General features: G+C 35.7%; 1 protein-coding gene across 2 annotated transcripts in view; it reads left to right on the forward strand.

The window, feature by feature from the left end:
- The window catches only part of BRINP3 (BMP/retinoic acid inducible neural specific 3), a 444317-nt gene that overhangs the window by 333159 nt on the left and 89109 nt on the right, over positions 1 to 22049 (forward strand). For both annotated transcript variants that reach the window (XM_056110519.1, XM_056110520.1), the window contains exon 7: positions 17804 to 18026. In XM_056110519.1, the coding sequence (XP_055966494.1) occupies positions 17804 to 18026 (223 nt within the window). The remainder of the gene's footprint in view (positions 1 to 17803; positions 18027 to 22049) is intronic.

Below are 22049 nucleotides of genomic sequence, written 5' to 3' on the forward strand. Positions count from 1 at the left end.
AATAAAGAAATTTCCTGAGAGAGGATTGGAAAGCAAGGGAATAGAGAGGGGATTAGATGAAAATCTATAATCACTTAATATCAAAGTTTTAGAATGGGGCTGGAGTGATAGCACAGCCGTAGAGTGTTTGCCTTGTGTGCGGCTGGCCCGGCTGAGCCGGGTTCCATCCTCTGCCCCTCTCGGAGAGCTTGGCAAGATACTGAGAGTATCTTGTCTGCTTGGCAAAGCCTGATACGATGTATTCGATATGCCAAACAACAGTAACAACAAGTCTCACAATGGAGATGTTACTGGACCCGCTTGAGCAAATTGATGAACAATGGGAGGACAGTGCTACAGTGCTACAGTGCTAGGATGGGGGGCGGGGGGGGGGGAATCCAGATATGATAAGATCCAAGAGACTGCATTTGGCTCTGGGACTGGAAGTCCATGGAAAGGTCTTTGGAAATGGATGTTCTAGGGAAAGAGCATAAAAAAACTACTGTGTATTCAGAGTTAAGTGAGACAATGATGTTTGATACTTAAAATATAGTAAGGTAAGGTAAAGTAAAGGCCCTCCCGTTGATCGTCGATTTGCTCGAGCGGGCCCAGTAACGTCTCCATTGGAGACGTTGTTGTTACTGTGTCTGGCATATCGAGTACTCTCGGTAGCTTGCCAGGCTCTCCGAGAGGGGCGGAGGAATCGAACTCGGGTCGGCCATGTTGGCCGCTTGTAAGGCGAATGCCCTACCCGCTGTGCTATCGCTCCAGCCTAGTCTACGGCCATATCACCCTGAAAAATATAGTAAAAGTCAATTTTCTTTATACAATCTTTAATATATGTTTTTAGTTTTGCTTATAACAAATGATCCTTTACACAATATTTTTATTGGTCATCTACAGCCTGAAATTTACATACATATATTTCACCATGTGAACTCCATTAGTAATTTTCCACGTCTAAGTTATAAATGTTTTCATCTTGAAGTGACTTTTAAAATTTATTCCCTTTTCATATAGTAATATTATGACTTTAGTTCTGATGCACATTTTATTTAAATTGTTTTTCCAATGTGGATTACCGGTGGCTTCATATTTTTATTTGGTTCAGCTCAAACTCCACTCTTTGAATTGGTTATCCTGCATACATTCATATTTAGCTTCAACGATTTCTGCGTCTCAACATTCCATTAACATTCCATGCATTTAAGAAATACATATTTCTTAAATTACATATGTGGTAATGGCATCCCACATAGTTCCTTGGTCCCTGCCAGGAATGATTCCTGAGCACAGAGTATGTCCTGCACACAGACAGGTCTGGCCAACTATCCACAAATAAAAAAAAACTCATATTTCATTCATAGTTTTAATGATGTACTGTCTTGAGCATTTGAGAAGAAAAAACAAAAAACTAAAAAAAGACAAGTGTAAAATGAGAGTTCTGAGAGCCTTAGCTCAGAGAAGTTTGATACATCTCTTCTATATTTAATTTAGAGTGTTTTCCACATTTTTTCTCATAGGAGGTTCTGTGCAATCGTCTCACAAATTGTAAATATTACACCTCAATGAAATCTGTCTGTCCTATTGAATGGCTATTATAAAATTGAACTGGTATTTGTGAGAAGTGCACCAAATAAAATAAGTCTTTTTTAAAGAGAATGCTATATTTACTTGCCTTTTAAATCTCAAAGATGGTATGCTTATTAAGGCAGGAACAGTGTTTTTTTTGGAATTCGAATTGTTCTGGGATCTCATTAATAACAGTGCTACTTTGAGCAATTGTCCAAACCTTGCTAAGGTACATTTCCTCTTTACTGAAATGGTCCCAATATCTTTGGTTTGTTTTATGGATTAAATGAGTGTTATAGTACACATTTATTCAGACTGTTTAATGACTAAATGAAATAATCCCAAAATATTCACAAGCAGAAATACCAAATCAGTTGTAAGTCATAAAAACTGATAGCACTTATTTATTACTAGTCATATAAAAGGTATTTTAATTTTTTCCATGATGTTTAGTCTACACGAAAAATCTATGAAAAAGTACTATTATAGCTCTAATTATTATTGTTGAAATAATATTATTATGATTACTGGTTTTAGCAGTTCAGTAGTAGCACAGTGATTGGAACTTAGTAGACACATAAACTATTTGTTATACTCTTATTAACTCAAGTATATAATTACCTTTGAGACCTCAGTCCTTTTAAGTATAGAATACTGCAGCAGGAAAAGAATTTATTTAAAGCTACTACATTGGATAGGTTGGGCTGGAGCACAGTGGGTAGGGCGTTTGTCTTGCAAGCGGCCAACATGGCTGACCCGAGTTTGATTCCTTCGCCCCCTTGGAGAGCCCGGCACAGAGAGTATCTCGCCCACATGGCAAAGCCTGGAAAGCTACCCATGACATATTTGATATGCCAAACACAGTATCAACAAGTCTCCCAATGGAGACGTTACTGGGCCCGCTGGAGCAAATCGATGAACAACGGGAGGATAATGACAGTGACAGTGACATTGAATAGGTTACAGAATCTGCAGAAGACCTGGAGATTTTGCCTCCAAAACTTGGTAGGAACAACGCCTAAATCACACAGGCAGAGTAATTCCATAAGGGTAACAAGAAGGAAAAAAATCAATCAATCATTCTTCACCTGTTTCAATTGGCAGCCCAGCATTTATCACTGAAGTCATGTGATCAATAATGTTGCTAAATATATCATATGATGCCATCTCTACCATATATACCTCTTAGTTATAAAGAAAAATTGAAGAATGAGTTCAATGTTCTTCCCTTTGTAAAGGACACCACATGTGCTCAGGACCAAGGGATGTGATTGCATTTCACTCAACATGAGCATCCTGGGTATTCACATTTATTTGCAGTCCGTTTCCGTAGCTAAACATTGGGCAAGGAGCCAGGATAACTGGTCCTTGTATTTTTCATGTCTTTTCAGTCTGATGTCATTACCAAAATATGTCCTGGGGCATGCTGATCTATGTCCCTATGAAGAAAATTGAAGCACGAAGGCTAAGAAATCGTTTAACCCTCGAATAAAATGAGAATGTTCAATTGCTGTACCTGACATGGAAAAGAAAACTGCTCGTGGAATTTTCTGTTGCAATAGTATAGAAAACAATGTGTATCAAAGAAAAGGTGTAATCTTTGTGCCTGGAGTAATAGCTCCAGTAAGTTAGCATATCTGGAGAAAATTTTAATTAGAGGTATTCTTGATTGAACTATAACCAAATTGGTGAGTTAATTGGAGCTGGAGTATGAATACTATTTTCACAATTTTCGGTGTTGAATGAATTTCTTATTCCTGAGATTGCATCAGAACAAGCAGTAATACTTTGGATTTTGTCTTTTGACAATAAAGGAAAGCTTCATTTTATGCCTCTTTAATAGACCATATTTTGCAACAGGCTCAAATGCTAAGGTTCCTCTGTTCTAATTCTTTAACAAAAATGAGAAAAAGTATATGACATGACTTAGGGTCTTGTGGCACTAATTTAATGGGATTCAGGGAAATGCTAATTTGCTATATATTTTTTTCTATAAGGTAACATTGACTCATGGAAAAGAGTAATATTCAGGAGTCACAGGAATTAATTCCCACCAAAAAAAAAAAGCTGTGTGTGTGTGTGTGTGTGTGTGTGTGTGTGTGTGTGTGTGTACACGTGCTTAACCTTTGGTACATGTCTGAGTCTTTGAAATGCTTTGAAATTGGGAATTCAATACAAGAATATACTTTCTCATGATAACTCATTAGATCTTCACTGCCAGATTAATTTTATTTTCAATTATACAAATCAAATAGGGCCTTGGAGCATGAGTCCTATATTTAAGTACCTAGGGATCATGATACAATTGGCAAAATCTAGAATGCCTTCAGGTTAGACCGAGTCTCTAAGTAGCACAAAAATCATTTACCTATTGCACAATTATGTTCACTGCATCTCTGAAGGCTAACAGCGTGATTTCAGAGTGGTGGTGTGTCTTCATTGAAATCAGAGAGTTCAGCAGATATCACAGAGATTGTCTCACAGGTTGCTGTTCCTTTACCAAAACAGCAAACACAGTACTCTTGAGGGATTCAGGTGTGCTTTTTCTTTTTCTGTCTCAGACACATACTACGTTCTTTCTCTAATAATATTCATTGTTTTGATGCTATACTATCTCAAGCTAAGTTCATTAAAATGTCTAGGAAATGCTGTTTGATAAATTGGATCACAATGACCAATGACTTCTCAGTGAAGACTGCTATGTCTTTTAATATCAGAATGATTGAAATAAAAACAGGTTTTATTCTCAGACAGAGAAGATGTTGTTTCCTGTGGGCAAGACAAAGAAACTTAATGCTTTAGAGGAATCTGAGTAATCCCGGTCGTCCAATATATCTGCCTTCGAGTTCTCTGGTTCCCATAGCTTCTCAGTCAATGTCCTTCCTAACTTTAACATCACAGATCTGGCAGGAATTTAAATTTAATCTTGGAATCACAGTTTGTTTTGAAGCTCTACAGCTGCAAGAGATAAAAGATTCTTTTAGCACAGTCTTTGAACGTCTTTACCATTCATTCTGTGCTTTGAGAAGAAAAGATAGGAATTTGAGCTTTTTAAGTAAGCCATCTTTATTTGTAGTACCCAACTCACCCTAGTCTTTGAATTTTTCATGCCCGTCATTAATGTCTGCAGGCATAGAGTCACAATAGCCATTGCTTCAAGAAGCTCTTCATTCTAGATAAGCACAGGTGGTATTTTTGTTGTGATGTTCCATCTTAAATTATTTATGGATCTAAAAACCATTTTTTCCCACCCAGTCCAGGAAATTAAGAATCTATTCTGCAAGAAAGAAAAATGGGCCCCAACCCTTCTAAAACAGGAGTACTTTATTAAAGGATCTCAGAATATAAAATATATAGAATTTCCAGGAAAGTGAAGAAAGCATGCTCTTCCAATACAAAAGACAAGATCAAAATCTTTCATGAGACTTAAGGAGGCCATGCCTGCTAATTGCACTCGACACTATCGCTACCATCGAAACGGACCACATCCTAAGAAAAGTGGTCTGGGTAGCTTCTGTGTTATTAAATCAAAAGCTCAGAACCCAAATTCTGGATGAGCACACAATTCTTTTTTTTAATCTTTATTAGTGAAACACCATGAGTTACAGTTGTATACTTACAAATTTTTGTGCTTGGGTTTCAATTATACAATGATCAAGTACCCATACCTCTACCAGTGCCCATTTTCTACCATTACTGATCCCAGTATCCCTCCCACCCCCCATCCCCCCTGTCCCACCCTGCCTCTGTGGCAGGGCATTTCCTTTGTTCTCTCTCTCCTTTTGGGTGATGGAGCACACAGTTCTTATAGCTAGATTGATGCATTCTCTCTAATTGCAAGAACCTTGGAAAATGAGGGTACAACACATTCTAGGTACTATAGATGGGGATAATACCTATTTAATGAGTCTCTCAATCTTTTGAAATAGGCTTCATAAGTGTGATAGCACAATGCAAGACAGATTATTTGACTTATCTTATTTTCTTATATAAACCTTTGATATACTGGTGCTTGCGAGAACATACAGTTGTTAAGGCACTTATTTTGCCCAAGATGGGGGTTAGCGTAAGGCCTTAATGGGAGAGACCAGGGTTCAATGCCTAGCACCATATATGTACCATGAGCACGTATCTGAGTGCTATCATTTTTATGTGATTTTAAGAAATAAAGAAAATAAACAGGAAAAACTCAAGTATTTCTAAATTGCTACTAAGAAATTAGAGTCTGTTTTTGAATTATGTGTACCCCTTACTTTATAGTTCATATAAGTATAGTTCATATAAGTATAGTTCATATAGTCAGTAATACACTATTTAAGGGATTGATTCTTTTTTGTAGCACTGCATTATTTTGTATATTTCAGTAGATATTCTATGTCCATGTCCCATAGAATGGCAGGAATGTCAATTGTCTCCCTCTGTCAGTCGTAAGATTTACTAATGATGTTAGTAAGGATCTCCCAAACTAATTAAATCATTCAAATAATGTCTTGATTCTGTTCCTTAATCAGAATTATGAAGTGAATAAAAAAATCTATGCTGCCACATTACTCATATTTCTTGAAGGTCAGATTTTATTTCAACTGTTAGCAATTCTCTGCACTTCAGTACACTGCAATTTTTTTCTCTGTTTATTATGTTGCTGCATCTGCCAGTCTTCTTAAATACATTATTCTTTGTTTCTCAATATTACCTTCATAGTGCTCAAGGCAAAAATTCTTCTGAATTCCTATCGGGCTTGTTGAACAAATTGTCAGACAAATCAGTAGATGAGAGGAATACCATTTGTTTATTAATATAAAAGGAGAATCATAAGAATGACTGCATATCTTAGATTAAATGAGAGTATTTTTATTAATAAGCTGGACTGGAATATCAAAAGAGAAGACACTTGAACATAAAATAGGATGATTTCCATGGCAAAACCAGGTGTTCTACATGTTTGCCCTGCCAAATGATAGATTTTGATGATAAAAAGGATTATTTCTGGATCATTTTTATTCTTTAATGTGATAAGTTCATTCTGAAACCACAGTGATACGATTGACCTTAGTTCACATGTCAAGGTGAAATAAATTGAAAAAAGTCTGCTCTTAATATTCTGGGGAGACCTATCGTCCACTTAAGATCACCTTTACTGTGGCAATCGATTTATCTGTCAAGCAACTTTTGAACACTAAAATGAGTAGAATGTGGGATGAATCTTTATATGCATAATATGTGATTTCTTGGTTTTTATCGAGGTGCTGTGATCCTCAGTACTGTTAGTGATACTTTGATGTGCAGATTGTTCAAACAACATTCTCAGTGCATGTCAACTTCCCTCCAACAATTTTTCAGGGATCCATCCCATGCCCCCATCATCCATACTTCACCAAGTTATGCTCAATTACTTAGATTTACTCTCAAATTCTGTTGCCTTTAGTCATTTGTTGCTCCCGTCTTGTGTTTTTATATATCTCAACTTGAACTGCATTGTCTTTTAAGATTTGAGAATTGAAAAATAGCTCTATTAGTGGATGTTCCAGTTAAGCAATAACTTTGAAACTCTGTCTTCAATATAGTTGGATGATTATTTGAAAGTTTTTAAGGTAGATCTTAGTATACGTAGCTCTATTAAGGATGAACAAGCAAATGATCAACTTAATAAATAAAAGTCAACCATATAAAATATTTCTCGTTCATGCATTGTGCTGTTTATTTTTAAAAAGTAAAATTTTCTTTATTCATTGCTTATAGAAAATTTGTGCTATTAACATGTGTGATTTCAATATATACTGTTCACAAACATAAGCAAAAGAGATAAGTTTATTCTAAAAGCAAATTTTGCATCAATTTTGTAATTATGTACTTATGTAACATTTGCCTACTGCCTTTTAAATTTTAACATTCTCTATATCTCTGTTCTCTTCAAATTTTGTTATATTTTAAAACATTTTGTCATTGCAGGAAGACTAGTATTATGGTTCTATAAACTAAACCTAATCATTTTATTCTATTTAAAGAGATATTTTGTACTGATATAATTCACTAAGAATAAAAAATATATAAAGTGTGTTGTTCTCTGCTTTGATCTTGGATAATAAAGGAATTAATACATTTTCTTTAAGTATTTGTAGCATAAAATGTTTATTGTGTATTAATAAATTACATTATTTTTGATATATGACTCATATTTTATATTTTATGCTTGACTTTTTATGCATTCATAATATTTTTAATTTGAATATTAAAAGAAAATATATGTAGATGAATTATTGAAAATAAGGATAAATATCCATTTCTCCTTCACACCATCTTATACATACTTCTATGTTTTAAGAGAAGGTGTTAGCTTCTGTTTTTAACTGTGTGTTAAGAATGTGTGTTAAGAAATCATTTGTCAATAAAAAAGAAAACATTTATTTTATATTTTTGAGAAAATAAGTTTTATTTTCCCAACTCTCTGTTACAGTATATTCTAAAGAAGTTTAGAAGCAAGATCCTATTTGAAAAGACATAATCAACTCTATAGATTTTCAGTATTAATCAAAGCAGTAGAAACACAAATCTGGATACCTATATAAATAGATACATATATATTTGCTCTTTTATACCTTTAAGTTTTTCAATAGTCAGCTCTAATCCAATGGATTCGACTATGGAGCCTGAGAATAACTATGAAAGATCAATATGAAAGGGCAGTGTTAGCAGAAACACCATCTGTACTCCTATGTTCATTGCAGCACTATTCAGCATAGCCAGAATCTGGAAACAACCTGAGTACCCAAGAACAAATGAATGAATAAAGAAACTGTGACATATCTACACAATGGAATATTATGCAGCTATTAGTAAAGATGGTAAAGGTAAGGTAAAGGCCCTCCCGTTGATCGTCGATTTGCTCGAGTGGGCCCAGTAACGTCTCCATTGGAGACTTTGTTGTTACTGTGTCTGGCATATCGGATACTCTCGGTAGCTTGCCGGGCTCTCCGAGAGGGGCGGAGGAATCGAACTCGGGTCGGCCATGTTGGCTGCTTGCAAGGCGAACGCCCTACCCGCTGTGCTATCGCTCCAGCCCATGAAATTTGTCACTAAGTGGTTGGACATGGAAAGTATCATGCTGAGTTAAATGAGTCAAAGTGAGGACAGAATTAGAATGACAGCATTCATTTGTGGTATATAAAAAAATCCAGAAGTCCCCTGAATCCTGGATTCCATGGGACATCAAAAGAACACCTGACTGCTCACATACAAGATGGTCAGACTTCTTCATCAAGACCCTGAATGAAAAGATTTATGCTCTTCATGTTCTTGGAGTGAACAGGCGGCATTGGGCTACACGAGCATGCGACAGGGATGAATGAAGACATTACTGGCGCCTGTTCAAGCAAATCGATGTTCAACGGGATGACATGTGATACAAGTGATACGAGTGATATAAAAAATACATACTAGAAGACTAATATCCATGGCCAGGGAAAATAGGTGCTGGTAGGACTACTCAGTGGTTGGGACTAAACACAAATGTTTGTGGGTTTGAGGGTATGTAAGACAGAGAACAGACCAGTTCTGAACAGACAGGGAATGATCATGCTGGACAATATCTGAGTGTCAAAAGTGGGTAAAGGGGATATTCTTGATAACCTTTCAGTATCAGTATTGCAAACCACAATTCTCCAAAGGAGTGAGAGAGATAGAGAGACAGAGACAGAGAGAGAAAGGGGGAGAGAGAAGTGCCTGCCATAGAGGCGGGTAGGGGTGGGGGTGGGGTGGCAGGAGGTAACCTGGGACACTGGTGCTGGGAAATGTACACTGGTGGACGAATGGGTGTTGGAATACTGTATAACTGAAATCTAATCATGAACAGTTTTGTACGGGTCTGTCTCACAGTGTTTCAATAAAAATAAATTAATTAATAAATTGATTAATTAAAGATAACTGTAGCACTGTAGCACTGTTCTCCCATTGTTCATCGATTTGCTCAAGTGGTCCCAGAAACGTCTCCATTGTGAGACTTGTTGTTACTGGTTTGGCATATCGAATACGTCACGAGTAGCTTGCCAGGCTTTGCCAAGCAGGCGAGATACTCTCGGTAGCTTGCTGGGCTCTCCGGGAGGGGTGGAGGAATCGAACCTGGCTCGGCTTGGCCGGTCACGCACAAGGCAAACGCCCTACCGCTGTGCCACCACTCTAGTCCAAACTCACAAAATATGAAATGGCAGCATCTTTTTCTAATTCAATTTTATTTTAGGCATCATGATTTATAACATAATGAATGTTCAGGTTTCATTCCTAAAACATTCCAGCATCAAAACCTCCACCATATTGTGTACTTTCCATAGTCATAGTTTTTAATTTATGCTCATTTTCTGTTGCTTTTAGGTATTTGTATCTCTCTATGTTCTTTATATCACCCATATGAGGGTACCATTTTGTTCTTGTTTCTGTTTGTTTGTTTTGGATTTTGGACCACACCCAGCAGTACACAGGGCTTGCTGGTTCTCTTCTCAGGAGTTACTTCTGGTGGGGCACAGAAGCTTGCACGCTTGCACAGCTATATGGGAAGCTGATGATTGAACCTGGGCTAGCCACATGCAAGACAAGCATGTGTACTATCTGTACTATCTCCCCAGCCTCAGAACATTCTGTAACTGTTCTCCTTCTAACTTCACTCAGCACATTTTCCAGATCCTTCCATGTAGCAGCAAATTAGCATGATTTTATTTCTCCTTATAGCTGAACAGGATTCAAGGGCATATCTATACCATAGTTTCTTCATCTTGTTATCTGTTCTTGCACAGTTAAGTTCTTTCCTGATTTTGGCTACTGTGAATAGTGCTGCGATGAACAAAGGAGTACAAATACCTCCTTTGAATAGACCTTTTGAGTCCTTGGGGTAGATGAAAAGAAGCAGAATTTCTGAGTCATATAGAAGTTCAATTCTTAGTTTTTTTGAATACATATTATTAACCCTTTGTTAGATGTTAGATAAGTGGTGGGAAAATATTTTCTTCCCTTACAGTGTATTTTTATATCGGTCATCATTTCTTTTGGGGTGCATAAGCTTCTTAATTTGATGAGGTTCCATTTTCTTTATATTTGCTTCCATTTATTCCATCAACAGCATTAAATCATGGAAGATTGGTATTTTGAGAATAATAATTCTTTAATCCATGGATAAGAGATGCATTTCTATTTCCTCATATCCTCGTTATTTTTCTTTTTGGGTCACACCCGGAAATGCACAGGGGTTATTCCTGGCTCTGCACTCAGGAATTACTCCTGGCGGTGCTCAGGGGACCATATGGGATGCTGGGAAGCGAATCCGGTTCAGCCGCGTGCAAGGCAAATGCCCTACCCACTGTGCTATTGTTCCAGCCTCCTCATACCCTCTGTTATTTCTTTTTATAAATAATTTTAAAATTTTATTTTTATAAACTTTTTCACAATAATTGATTTCATTCAATATTTCAACACAAATCCCACCACCATTATAACTTCCCACCACCATTATTTTGAATTTTCACACTACCACCCAATCCTGCCCCACAAACAGATACTAAATAATTAATTTTGTATTGCTTGTTATGAACAACTTACTAAAAATGTTTCAAAAAGTTTTCCTTAGATGTAAGTGTGTGTCAGAGATGGAATGATGGCACAGCTATTGGGGCCTTTGCCTTGCATGCGGCCAACTTGAGTTTGATTTCCAACATTCCATATGGTCCCCTGAGCACCGCCAGGAGTGATGCCTGAGTGTATGAACCAGGAGTGACCCCTGTGCATCACCTCCTGTGACCCAAAAAGCAAAAATTAAAAAAAAAGAATCTAAGTGTGTGGAAATTGTTGTATCTCATCTTGGAGCCATTAAGCACCTGTATAGGAGATCATGAAGGTGTTACTAGAGTTTGAGCCATGTATGCTTATACATATACATTTATAAATATATATCATATATGTATAAGTATATATTCATATATAGATATATTTTATCAAGATCTGTTGTCTTCTACTCTTGGAATATCAGTGGCATAAAGTATGAGATGTTTCTCCGAGAATTTTAAATTTTAAATAGGATGCAAGAACTAGTGTTATATTTTTTAACTGGATGATGATTTGGGGTCTGAAAGCAACTCTTTGGCATACTATTCTCTTTCAAGTTTCATTTGTGAGTCTCTAGAGGATCATGGCTGTTAATGAGCTTAATTGGAGCCCAGAGGCAGTTTGTGGGCTTGACTGCCAGGAAACTAGAAGGGCAAGGAGATGGGGGGAGGAATATATTCCTGACTTCATGCAGGCCTAGTGTTTCAGTCACAAGTGCACATATCTGTTTTTTTTTTCAGCAGATTCTTTTTTGTGCATGGGATGTTTGGCGTGAGCCTATGGAGATCATCCATGAGCATGGCAGTGATTGAGTTCTTTAGGTTTGTGGCTGATGGGGTTCTTTGGGGACAGGCTGAGGGGCATGCCTGCCTTTCTCTGAGGTGCCAGATGAAATCAACCTGGTGAGGGGTGGGAAGGCATCTCTGTGACATGCTGCTTTCCTTCAAGATTCATTTGTGAATCCCCTCTTTTATTTCTAGTTTCTTTGTTAATGATTTATAGTATGCTTTGTATAAGTCTTTTACCTCATTAATTGCACTTATACCTAGGTACTAGATCTCTTGAGGTATGATTGTGAATTCTTTTTAGTTTATCTTATATTTCATTGTTTGCATGTGGAAAAGCCATTAATTTCTGTGCATTGATTTTGTAACCTGCCATTTTACTGTACTGTTGTTTCTATAAGATTTTTGTAGTGTATGTATGGTTTTCTAATGTAGCAACATGCCATCTACAAATAATGAAAATATGAGTTCTTTTCCAATCTGGATGACCTTACTATCTCTTTCTTGCCTAAATGCTATGGCAAGGACTTCAAATTCTATACTGAATAGTGGTGAGAGTATCAAACTTATCATGCCTGATCGTCATTGTAAGACTTTCATTTTTATCACATCAAGTATGATGTTTACTATGAACTTGTGGTAAATGATTTAAGTTTAATGAAGAAAATTCCTTCAACCCCATTTTATTGAGTTTTTTCTTTTTTTTAATCATGAATGGATGTTGGATTTTTTTCAAATGTTCTCTTTTGATGTATTATTATAGTTTGATTTTATGCGTTCTTATGTTAATATAGTGCCACACATTGACTCATTCACATATAATAAACCATCCTTGCATTCCTTGACTCCTACTTGCTCATGTTTTACGATCTTTTTGGTGTATTGTTGGTTTTGGTTTATTAATACTTTGTTGAGAATATTTTCATCTATATTTTTCAGAAATGTGGGTCTATTGGCTTTTTCTTATGAATGTGTATGATATTTTTGTCTATATCATAACCCAGACCCCACCCCAGAGCAGCCATGTTTGGTTGCCTTTCACCCTTCTCAAACCCAGCCAATTTAAAGATGCCCAATGTGGATCAGGAGGAGTTCTCATTTCTTCTTAAACTGCTGGGAAGGCAGTAGTTTCAATCACTTGATCACTTGACATCTCGTTACTCATTGATTTGCTTGAGTGAGCACCAGCAACATCTCCATTTGTCCAAGTTGCTTGCCGGTGTAGCCCAATGGCGTCTACTCATTCTAGGAATACAAACATCCTCAAACCAATCATTCTGGGTCTTGACGAAGAAGTCTGACCATCTCTTACGTGGGCGGCCATGTGATCTTTTGACGTCCCGTGGAATCCAGTCAGTAATGGCTCTAGTCCAGTGGGCATCTCCAAATCTCATTATGTGTCCAGCCCATCTGATTTTTGATGCCTTGGCCAACGAGACAGCATCCCTGATTCTTGACCATCGACGGAGGTCGGAATTCCGTATTTTCTCTCTCATTTGAATGAAACGTGATACTCCAAGCATAGCTCAGTGGATTCCTCTTTGGAAGACCCAAATAGCATTTTCTTTCTGTTTTCATAGGGCCCAGGTCTCTAAGGCATATGTTAGTGCAGGAAGAACAGTGGAATCAAAGAGATGTGTCCGGAGCCGGAGGATCTTGTCCTCTTAGCTATTTCTTCAATGCTCTTGAAGGCGTTCTAAGCAGTTCTCCTCCTTCTGTACAACTCAGGTGTCATGTCATTTGTCATGTTGACTTCTCGACCTAGGTACACATAACTGTTGCATTCAGAGAAGTTCGTCCCATTGAGAGCAAATGGAACATCAGGAACGAGACTTTTTCTCATAAACATTGTCTTCGTGAGATTCAGCTGTAGTCCAACCTTTCCACACTCACAGTCAAAGTCGGCCAGCATTTGTCCTGCTTGGCTGATGTTTGGTGTTACTAGAACGATGTTATCTGCAACATCAGTAATTTTAATAAATTGTTTTATTGATGTTAGAGTTAGGAAACTGAGTTTCATCCTCATTCCAAATACAAAGCTGCTGTAGTAAAATAAACACGAAGGATTATTGAGAGATTCTGTTATTATTTGAACATATAAAAGAGTTCTTTCTGGTTATTACTCAGTAGTAGGTCTCATGAGTTCCATGTGTAAGGCCCTTAAGTTTGTTACCTGTCACTGAAAAGCTTAGACATGTGTTTGTACCAAAGTAAGAAACTGCGTTGAGTAAGAAAGAGGTGGAAAGAAAGAGAAAGAGGGAGATAATTAGAAATAATTTAAATATGAAATTGTGTGACTAAATATCAAATGTCAACTAGAGTTTACATCAGAACAAAAAGGAGAGAAATCAACAGGCTTTGATTATTTGTTTTTGAAAAATAATGATTTTTAAATGACTAGTAGCAGTAGTCTAGAAAGCAAGCAGTGTATCTTCAACTTATTGAAAACTTGTCAACTATTCTAATTCTCTTTTCTCCACAGAATTCCTCAATAACATACACCTCACTTTGTATTATTATTGGCTTTATGTAAATTAGTTTGTGAAATCTAAAAACCATAATTTACCTCAATAGAAAATATTTATTATCACGTTTTGCTATTATTATATTTTCCTCTAAAGTCTTCATAAATATATTGAGTGAGTATACTCGATTAATACACATTTCACAAAATTGTATTTCTATATGAAAACTGCTAAGAATATAGACGCTTTATATTATATTTCCATATGAACGCTGCTAAGAATATAAACCATTTAAAATGTAGAACTAAATTTACCTTTTCTCGCTAATTTTTATGTAGTATTAATTTTATTCTTTTAGAATTAAATTAAAACCCATATTTGTTTAAGCATTTTTTGCCATTTTAAAAGCAATGGTATATTATTTTCCACTTTTAATTGGATGACAATTGTTAATCTGTAATCCCTCAGTCATATAGTTTCTTTTTTACTTTGTAAAAATTCTATACTTATAAAATAATTATAAATTGGTATTAAAATATTTATTCTATAAATATGTAATTTACCAATTATTGAAAATAAAGCAAAGATATCACAAAAAATCTTTCTAGAAATTCTGTTGATTTGAAGTAAGAAATTTTGATGCTACTTATGTTATTGTGGCCCTTGAAAATAGTTCTTGCCATATATCATTTTTATAAATGAATTAAGATAAAAAGTTTATCCAATCTCACTGTCACTGACTAAAACATCTGTATGCTTTTACACAACAGGTGTCCAATAAATGTTTTGGGTGACTGTAAGTGTTGACTCTTAATGACTTCATAATGAAGTAATTATTCAAGTGTCATGTTGAAATTGTTTCTTAGAAATTACATGGTGACATTTTTCAGCTGACAAACTATTAAACACACTTTAGTAAAATTCAATAAATTTCATTTTCAAATATCATTTAGTCTGACTAAAAGGTTTTGATAACAAAAATGTTCAGAATTCAATAATAGCAAAATATGAAAAGACTTAAAATATGTATACCCAAGAAAAAATAAAGGCTTATCAAAAGTGTTCAAATAAAAGATGACAATGAATGAATGATTAGTTTTCAAACTAGTGGCATCTGCTCTGCGAATAATCCAAGGAATGCTTTCCAATTTCTATGCATCAATTCCTTTATTCAAAAGAGGGAATTTCTCAGAAGAGACATATGGTACTAAACAAAATGTAGGTTACTGTGAAATTGGAATTGTCAAATGAATCTCTTATTTATGCACTGCTTACATAAGAGAATAATTTGAAGAGTATAAAATACTTTAAAGTTATTCCCTAACTCTCTTGGTAAAAATCATCCCTTTTTGTTTTGCAATGCTCAAAATATATCAGGTCTCTTTATTTAGAAAAGAAGAAAAGACAGTCCAACATTATTAATATAATTTTTATTTTTAACTATCATTTCTAGTAGTGTGAACTAGTTTATATCTGGCATTGATATAATCCTAATGTATAAAATAAATATGAATTTGTGTATTCAAATATGTGTATGTATTATTATGCTTTACTATAACAAATGCGATTCAATATGACATATTCTTAAAAATGTTAATGACAACTGAAGGCTTTAAAATGCTGAAATAAAAACAATTCTTTTTTATTGTTTTTACGTATAAGTGTGTAATATGTTTTTACATATTACACACTTTGCCTAAATTCAGTTAAATAGTAATAGCTATACTTGTGCATTTAAAATCAACTAGTTTTAAATGAATATATAAATTAACTGAAATGGAAATTTAAATCTGTAAATTGATAATGTCACAGAATAATAAATTCGCTTAACATCCACCATCATATACAGTTACAAATTCTTTGTATCATAAAAACTTTTCAGATATTCAACACAGTATCATTAACCATAGTGAATATAATGTATATTATATCGCAATTACTAAATTATTTGATTACAGTGTTTTTAAAGAAGATAATTCCAGATAAGTGACTGCCAAATATAATCTATGCATTGGGCTGGAGCGATAGCACAGCGGGTATGGCGTTTGCCTTGCACGCGGCCAACACGACCAACCCGAGTTTGATTCCTCCGCCCCTCTCAGAGAGCCCGGCAAGCTACCGAGAGTATCTCACCCGCACGGCAAAGCCTGGCAAGCTACCTGTGATGTATTTGATATGCCAAACACAGTAACAAGTCTCACAATGTTACTGGGCCCACTCGAGCAAATCAATGAACAACGGGAGGACAGTGATACAGTGATACAGTGAATCTATGCATGAACTTTAAAAATCATTTTATATTTTTTTTCTCAGCACATCTTTTAGTTCTTATTTCATGACAAATTAGAATATATCTTGTTAAGGGTTTTCAGAATGCATCACTCTAATGCTCAATATGCATCACTCTAATGCCCAATATGGAAACTGCCTTATGACTACTATTCATGGAGAAAATTCCCACTAAGCTATAAGTATCTACTGATTATTTAAAATTAACTTACTCTGTTTAGCACTCATAAAACACCTTCAATAGAACCTACCTACTTTTGCTAAGTGAAAGAAATTTTAAATGTTTTGCTTGACTACATAAGATGAAAACAGAAAGAATGACTCAACACCACTGATTTTGCAACAATTCTAGAGACAGGGCAACTTGAGGATCAAGAGAGGCACAACCAAATCCTTTCCTTGGGAACCACTTTACCAGTTTACAGTGTTTGATAAATAGAAGCTATGTATCTGCAAACCATCGTTTACTTTTCTTTATGCTCCAGTGATTTTGTTTGATTTGTTAGGTTCTTTTCTTTCTTCTTTTTTGTTTCTTCTGGGAGCATGCAAGGGATTTTCCAGATAAGTGAATAGGAATTGGTTCTTCACTTTATACCCATTGAGTTTATGATAGATTTCCAGGACACTCAAAGTTCAGAAGATTGGTCTACTATGTCATCAAAGGAAGGTTATGAAATATTTTAAATTTTATTTACTTGGAATTTCTACTTAAATGGTATATATTATTATTATTATTATTATTATTATTATTATTTAAGGCCACACTGAGTTGTGCTTAGGTGCCACTGACAGGTTGATACTTAGGGAACTCACCTGGTGGTGCTTGGGGATAATTGGAAAACAGAAATCAAACTTAGGACTCCCACCTGCAAAATATGATCTCCAGTGTGTCCAATTATTTCTTGAATCCATAATATTTGCATGATTATCATTCATAGAGTCATACTCTAAGTGGAAGAAAGTGAACAAGTAGTTTTGGAACATCAAAATAATCCATCTACTTACTTGCAATTCACTACCGTCAATTGCATTTCTCTGTTTTAATATTAGTATATTCTATGTGTCTAGGAGAAAGGGCAAGCTGTTTGTTTTCAAATTAAAGAGTTTGATCTTCACTTTCTTTTCCAGATGAATTTAAATTCTTTATGAAGAGGCTACCCATAAATTATTTTCTCAACACATCTACCATAATGCATTTGTGGACAATGGATTCTAATTTTCAGCGCCGCTATGAGCAACTGGAGAACAGCATGAAGCAACTTTTCCTAAAGGCACAGAAAATTGTGCACAAGCTCTTTAGCCTTAGCAAGAGGTGTCATAAGCAACCTCTCATCAGTCTGCCAAGACAAAGGTAAGGCAATTATGATGATATAGACAATTAACGTTGTTTTGAGAGTTAATTCAATTTATTTTTATTATTTACTTATTTATTTTCTTTTTTGGGTCACACCCGGGGATGCACAGGGGTTACTTCTGGCTCTGCACTCAGGAATTACCCCTGGCGGTGCTCAGGGGACCATATGGGATGCTGGGAGTGGAACTTAGGTCAGCCATGTGCAAGGAAAACACCCTACCCGTTATGCTATTGCTCCAACCCCTCAATTTATTTTCAAATGTAGCGTGGTGATATTATTTATGTGTTATTTATTTAAGTAGAAATTATTTGAAAGAAGTATATTTTCTTGAGTCTTTAAAGAGTAAATTGAAGTCAATTTACAGCGTGAAGACACAGGGAAAATGCGTATACTAGTGTTAGTATAATTTTAAATTAAAAGTTTCGACAAGTTATACAACAATCAGTAATACTCATTACTGTGAACAGTAAAACTAAAATTTGCCAGTCATATAGCAAGTAAGAAGAACCACAAAGTAAAATTTCTGAACAAGTAGTATTTAAATAAAATACCTAATATTTATTTTATTTGGCCAATCTTCAGAATAACATAAATTTTATCTGATGTAAATTCAAAACTTTCTGTGAAAAGTGTGCATAACTTAGATGAATAGTGACATACTGATAGCATATTGGAGCTGATATAATTTTAAGAAACAGCTTACCAATTTGACATTTTAATATGTATTTGCTTATCTGTGTTATTTTACAAAATTGTTGTATATATTTATTAAAATTCAAGTTAAAATATACAAAAATAAAAATCTAAGATAAATATGTCAGGAAAATAGCAGAGATGTATATTTACTTTTAATTGATTCACAGTGAGGTACAGAATTACAAAATTGAGCATGATCAGGTTTCAGTTATATAGTGTTCCAACACCCATCATTCCCCAGTGTGCATTTTTCACCACCAATGCCCCTAGCTTCCCTCCTGCCTCCTGCCACTCTCCTCACAGCCTGTCTCTATGACAGGTACCTTCCCTCTCTTCTCTGTCTGTCTGTGTCTGTCTGTCTGTCTCTCTCTCTCTTTCTCTCTCTCTTTCTCTCTCTCTCTCTCTCTTTCTCTCTCTCTCTCTCTCTCTCTCTCTCTCTCTCCTCTTTGGGCATTATAGTTTGTAATACAGGTACTGAGAGGTTATTTTTTGGGGTGTGTGTGTGTGTGTGTGTGTTACCTTTTTTCAGCACATAGTTCTAGAGGGTTTTTTTTCCCAACTATCTTTGTCATGGTGGTCCCTTCTCTATCCCAGCATTTGAGGTAGATTTTCAACCATGAACCAATCCGCCTGGCCATTATTTCTACTGTCCTTGAGTATTGGTCTCATATTATGCTTCAAAAAGAACAGGAACAACTAATGCTCGTATGGATGTGGGGGAGAAAAGGGACTTTTCATTGTTGGTGGGAATACTGACTGATCCAGTTTTTTTAAAAAACAATATGGACATTCCTCAAATAGCTAGAAATTGAACTTCCATTTGAGCAAGCAATACCACTTCCGGCAATATAACCAGGGCCCAAAAACACACAGCAGAAATGTTATCTGCACTTCTATGCTCATTGAACTCTATTCACAATTTCCAAAATCTGGAAACAATCCAAGTGCCTGTGAACAGGTGACTGATTAAACTATAGTACATCTACACAGTGGAATACTATGCAGCTATTTAGAACAATGAAGTTATGAAATTTTCTCATAAAAGGATGGATATGGACAATATCATGCTGAGTGAAGTGAGTCAGAAATAGAGGGATAGACTTAGAAGGACTGAGCTCATTTGTGTGTCTATATTCACTTGAATCACTTGTCATCCTGTTGATCTTCGATCTGCTTGAGTGGGTGCCAGAAATGCCACCATTTGTCCCTGTCGTGTGCTAGTGTAGCCCAATGATATCTGCTTGCTCCAGGAACACGAAGAGCCTCAAACTGTTTGTTCAGGGTTTTGACAAAAATGTCTGACCATCTCATAGGTTGGCAGCCACCTATATTAGGTATCTATGTTAGGGTTTTAAATTTTTAAATTTTGACTTAATACTTTAATTGCTGGAAAATCAAGAATTGTATTTATTTGGCCGACCCAAGTTCGATTCCTCCGCCCCTCTCGGAGAGCCCGGCAAGCTACCGAGAGTATTCGATATGCCAGACACAGTAACAACAAAGTCTCCAATGGAGACGTTACTGGGCCCGCTCGAGCAAATCGATTAAGTAAAAAATTAAAGCAAATGAATTAAAACTTCTATTAGAAATCAAATCAGATTTTTACAATTAAGTTTAATTAATTAATTATGTTTAGTGCTATAAAATGTGTGCAATATTTTGTGCTTTATCAGATTTTTCCAAATAAACACAGTACATATTAGCAGTCCTGGCTGGATTCCTAAACAGTCCTAATTTATTCAATAACTTACTTCATCTCTTTAGTTAACCAGAGTCATAAGTTCACATATTACAAACGTGTTATAATCCAAAATATAGAATGTTGTGCCTATTTTCTTCCATAGTGCTGTCACAATTCTTTCAGGCTTATCCATATTGTATCACGGAACTGTATTATGGGTCTATCAAAGCTTGTTCAGCCATGAATTCTTTGACGGACAATTGTTATGCCCATTTCCAGGCTTGAATGAAAATTAAATATTTATTGTTATGAATATTTAGGTCTGAGTTTTTTCTGTTGACATGCCTTTAATTTTTCCTGATATATGCTAAAGATTAGAACCAGTAAGTTATAAAGTATGTAGAAGTTGGAGATGCTCTCTGTACCTTTTAATATTCCTAACCTCCATGAGAGACATATTCAGCTACTCTAAGCTTTTAGTATCACTGGTCTTCACTTGACTTTAGTCATCCTAGTGCATATGAAACAATGACGTCTTTTGATCTTTAATAAACATATAGCCAAATCTTATATTTAAATGCCAGTCCCATACCAAGTATATGGTGAAAAGTATAGCCTTTCTTTCTCTAAACTAGTTTTCACACTTCTATTTTCCTCCCCACCTTATGAGTCTAGTTCAATGCCTTGAATTGTATTTATCTTTAAAAAAAAAAAAACTTTGTGGGAGGGTAGTGGTTTGGCGCCCAGCAGTGGAGCTCAGGGCTTACTCTTCGGTCGGTGCTCAGGGATCATTCCTAGTGGTGCTGAGTGGATCATAAACATTCAATGCTGCGTATTGAACCCAGGTGGAGTGCATACAAGTCAAACTCCCCAGCACATACTACCGATGTGGTTGAAGTGCTTTTTAATCTTTTTTGAGGGGGCTTGGTGGGTGAGGCATACCAGGCAGTATTCAGGGCTTACTCCTGGCTCTGAACTCAGGTATCACTTCTGGCAGGATTCTGGGTACCATATTGGGTTGCCAGTGACTGAACCCAAGAATGATATGCAAGGCAAGTGTGTTACCCACTGGACTATCTCTCAGGCTTTTTCTTTTTCTGAAAAGTGTTCTGTAATATTTCTCTTTGTCCTTTTGTTGTCTTTGCATTTAATAGGCATTTCTTTTTGTTCTGTAAAAGGCCAATTGATTTAAGCACTTTTAGCTTTTTTCACATAAGAATTCACAAATATGCATTCTCCTTTAAGCTGTACTACTTGGTATTTTATAATTTTATGCATCTTATACATTTCTTTTTTCTCCATTCAGAAGGCATGCTATGCATGCTTCCTGCATACTTCTAAGCGGAACACCCCTTAAATTGAATTGTGGTGAAGGGGAGTCAGTGTTAATCATGATAAACTTTATGTTTAAGGTGTGTGGATTAAATACAGTTTTGAAGACACTGCAGTAAATGCTTATACTGTCAAACAATATAGGAAACACAAGGGAATGAGTTGTCTTAGAAAGAAGACTTTTGGGTTCTGTACATAAAATTATTTATTTGAATGATTCCTTAAGTTTAGTTATTTTTTAAAGCTTCTTATAAATTCAACTAAGTTACATATGAACATCTGTTATCACAGGAGATTTGAGTGAGATTCA

Source organism: Sorex fumeus, unplaced genomic scaffold, assembly GCF_029834395.1.
Source record: "Sorex fumeus unplaced genomic scaffold, SorFum_2.1 ptg000010l, whole genome shotgun sequence".
In the NCBI taxonomy this organism is placed as follows: Eukaryota; Metazoa; Chordata; class Mammalia; order Eulipotyphla; family Soricidae; genus Sorex; species Sorex fumeus.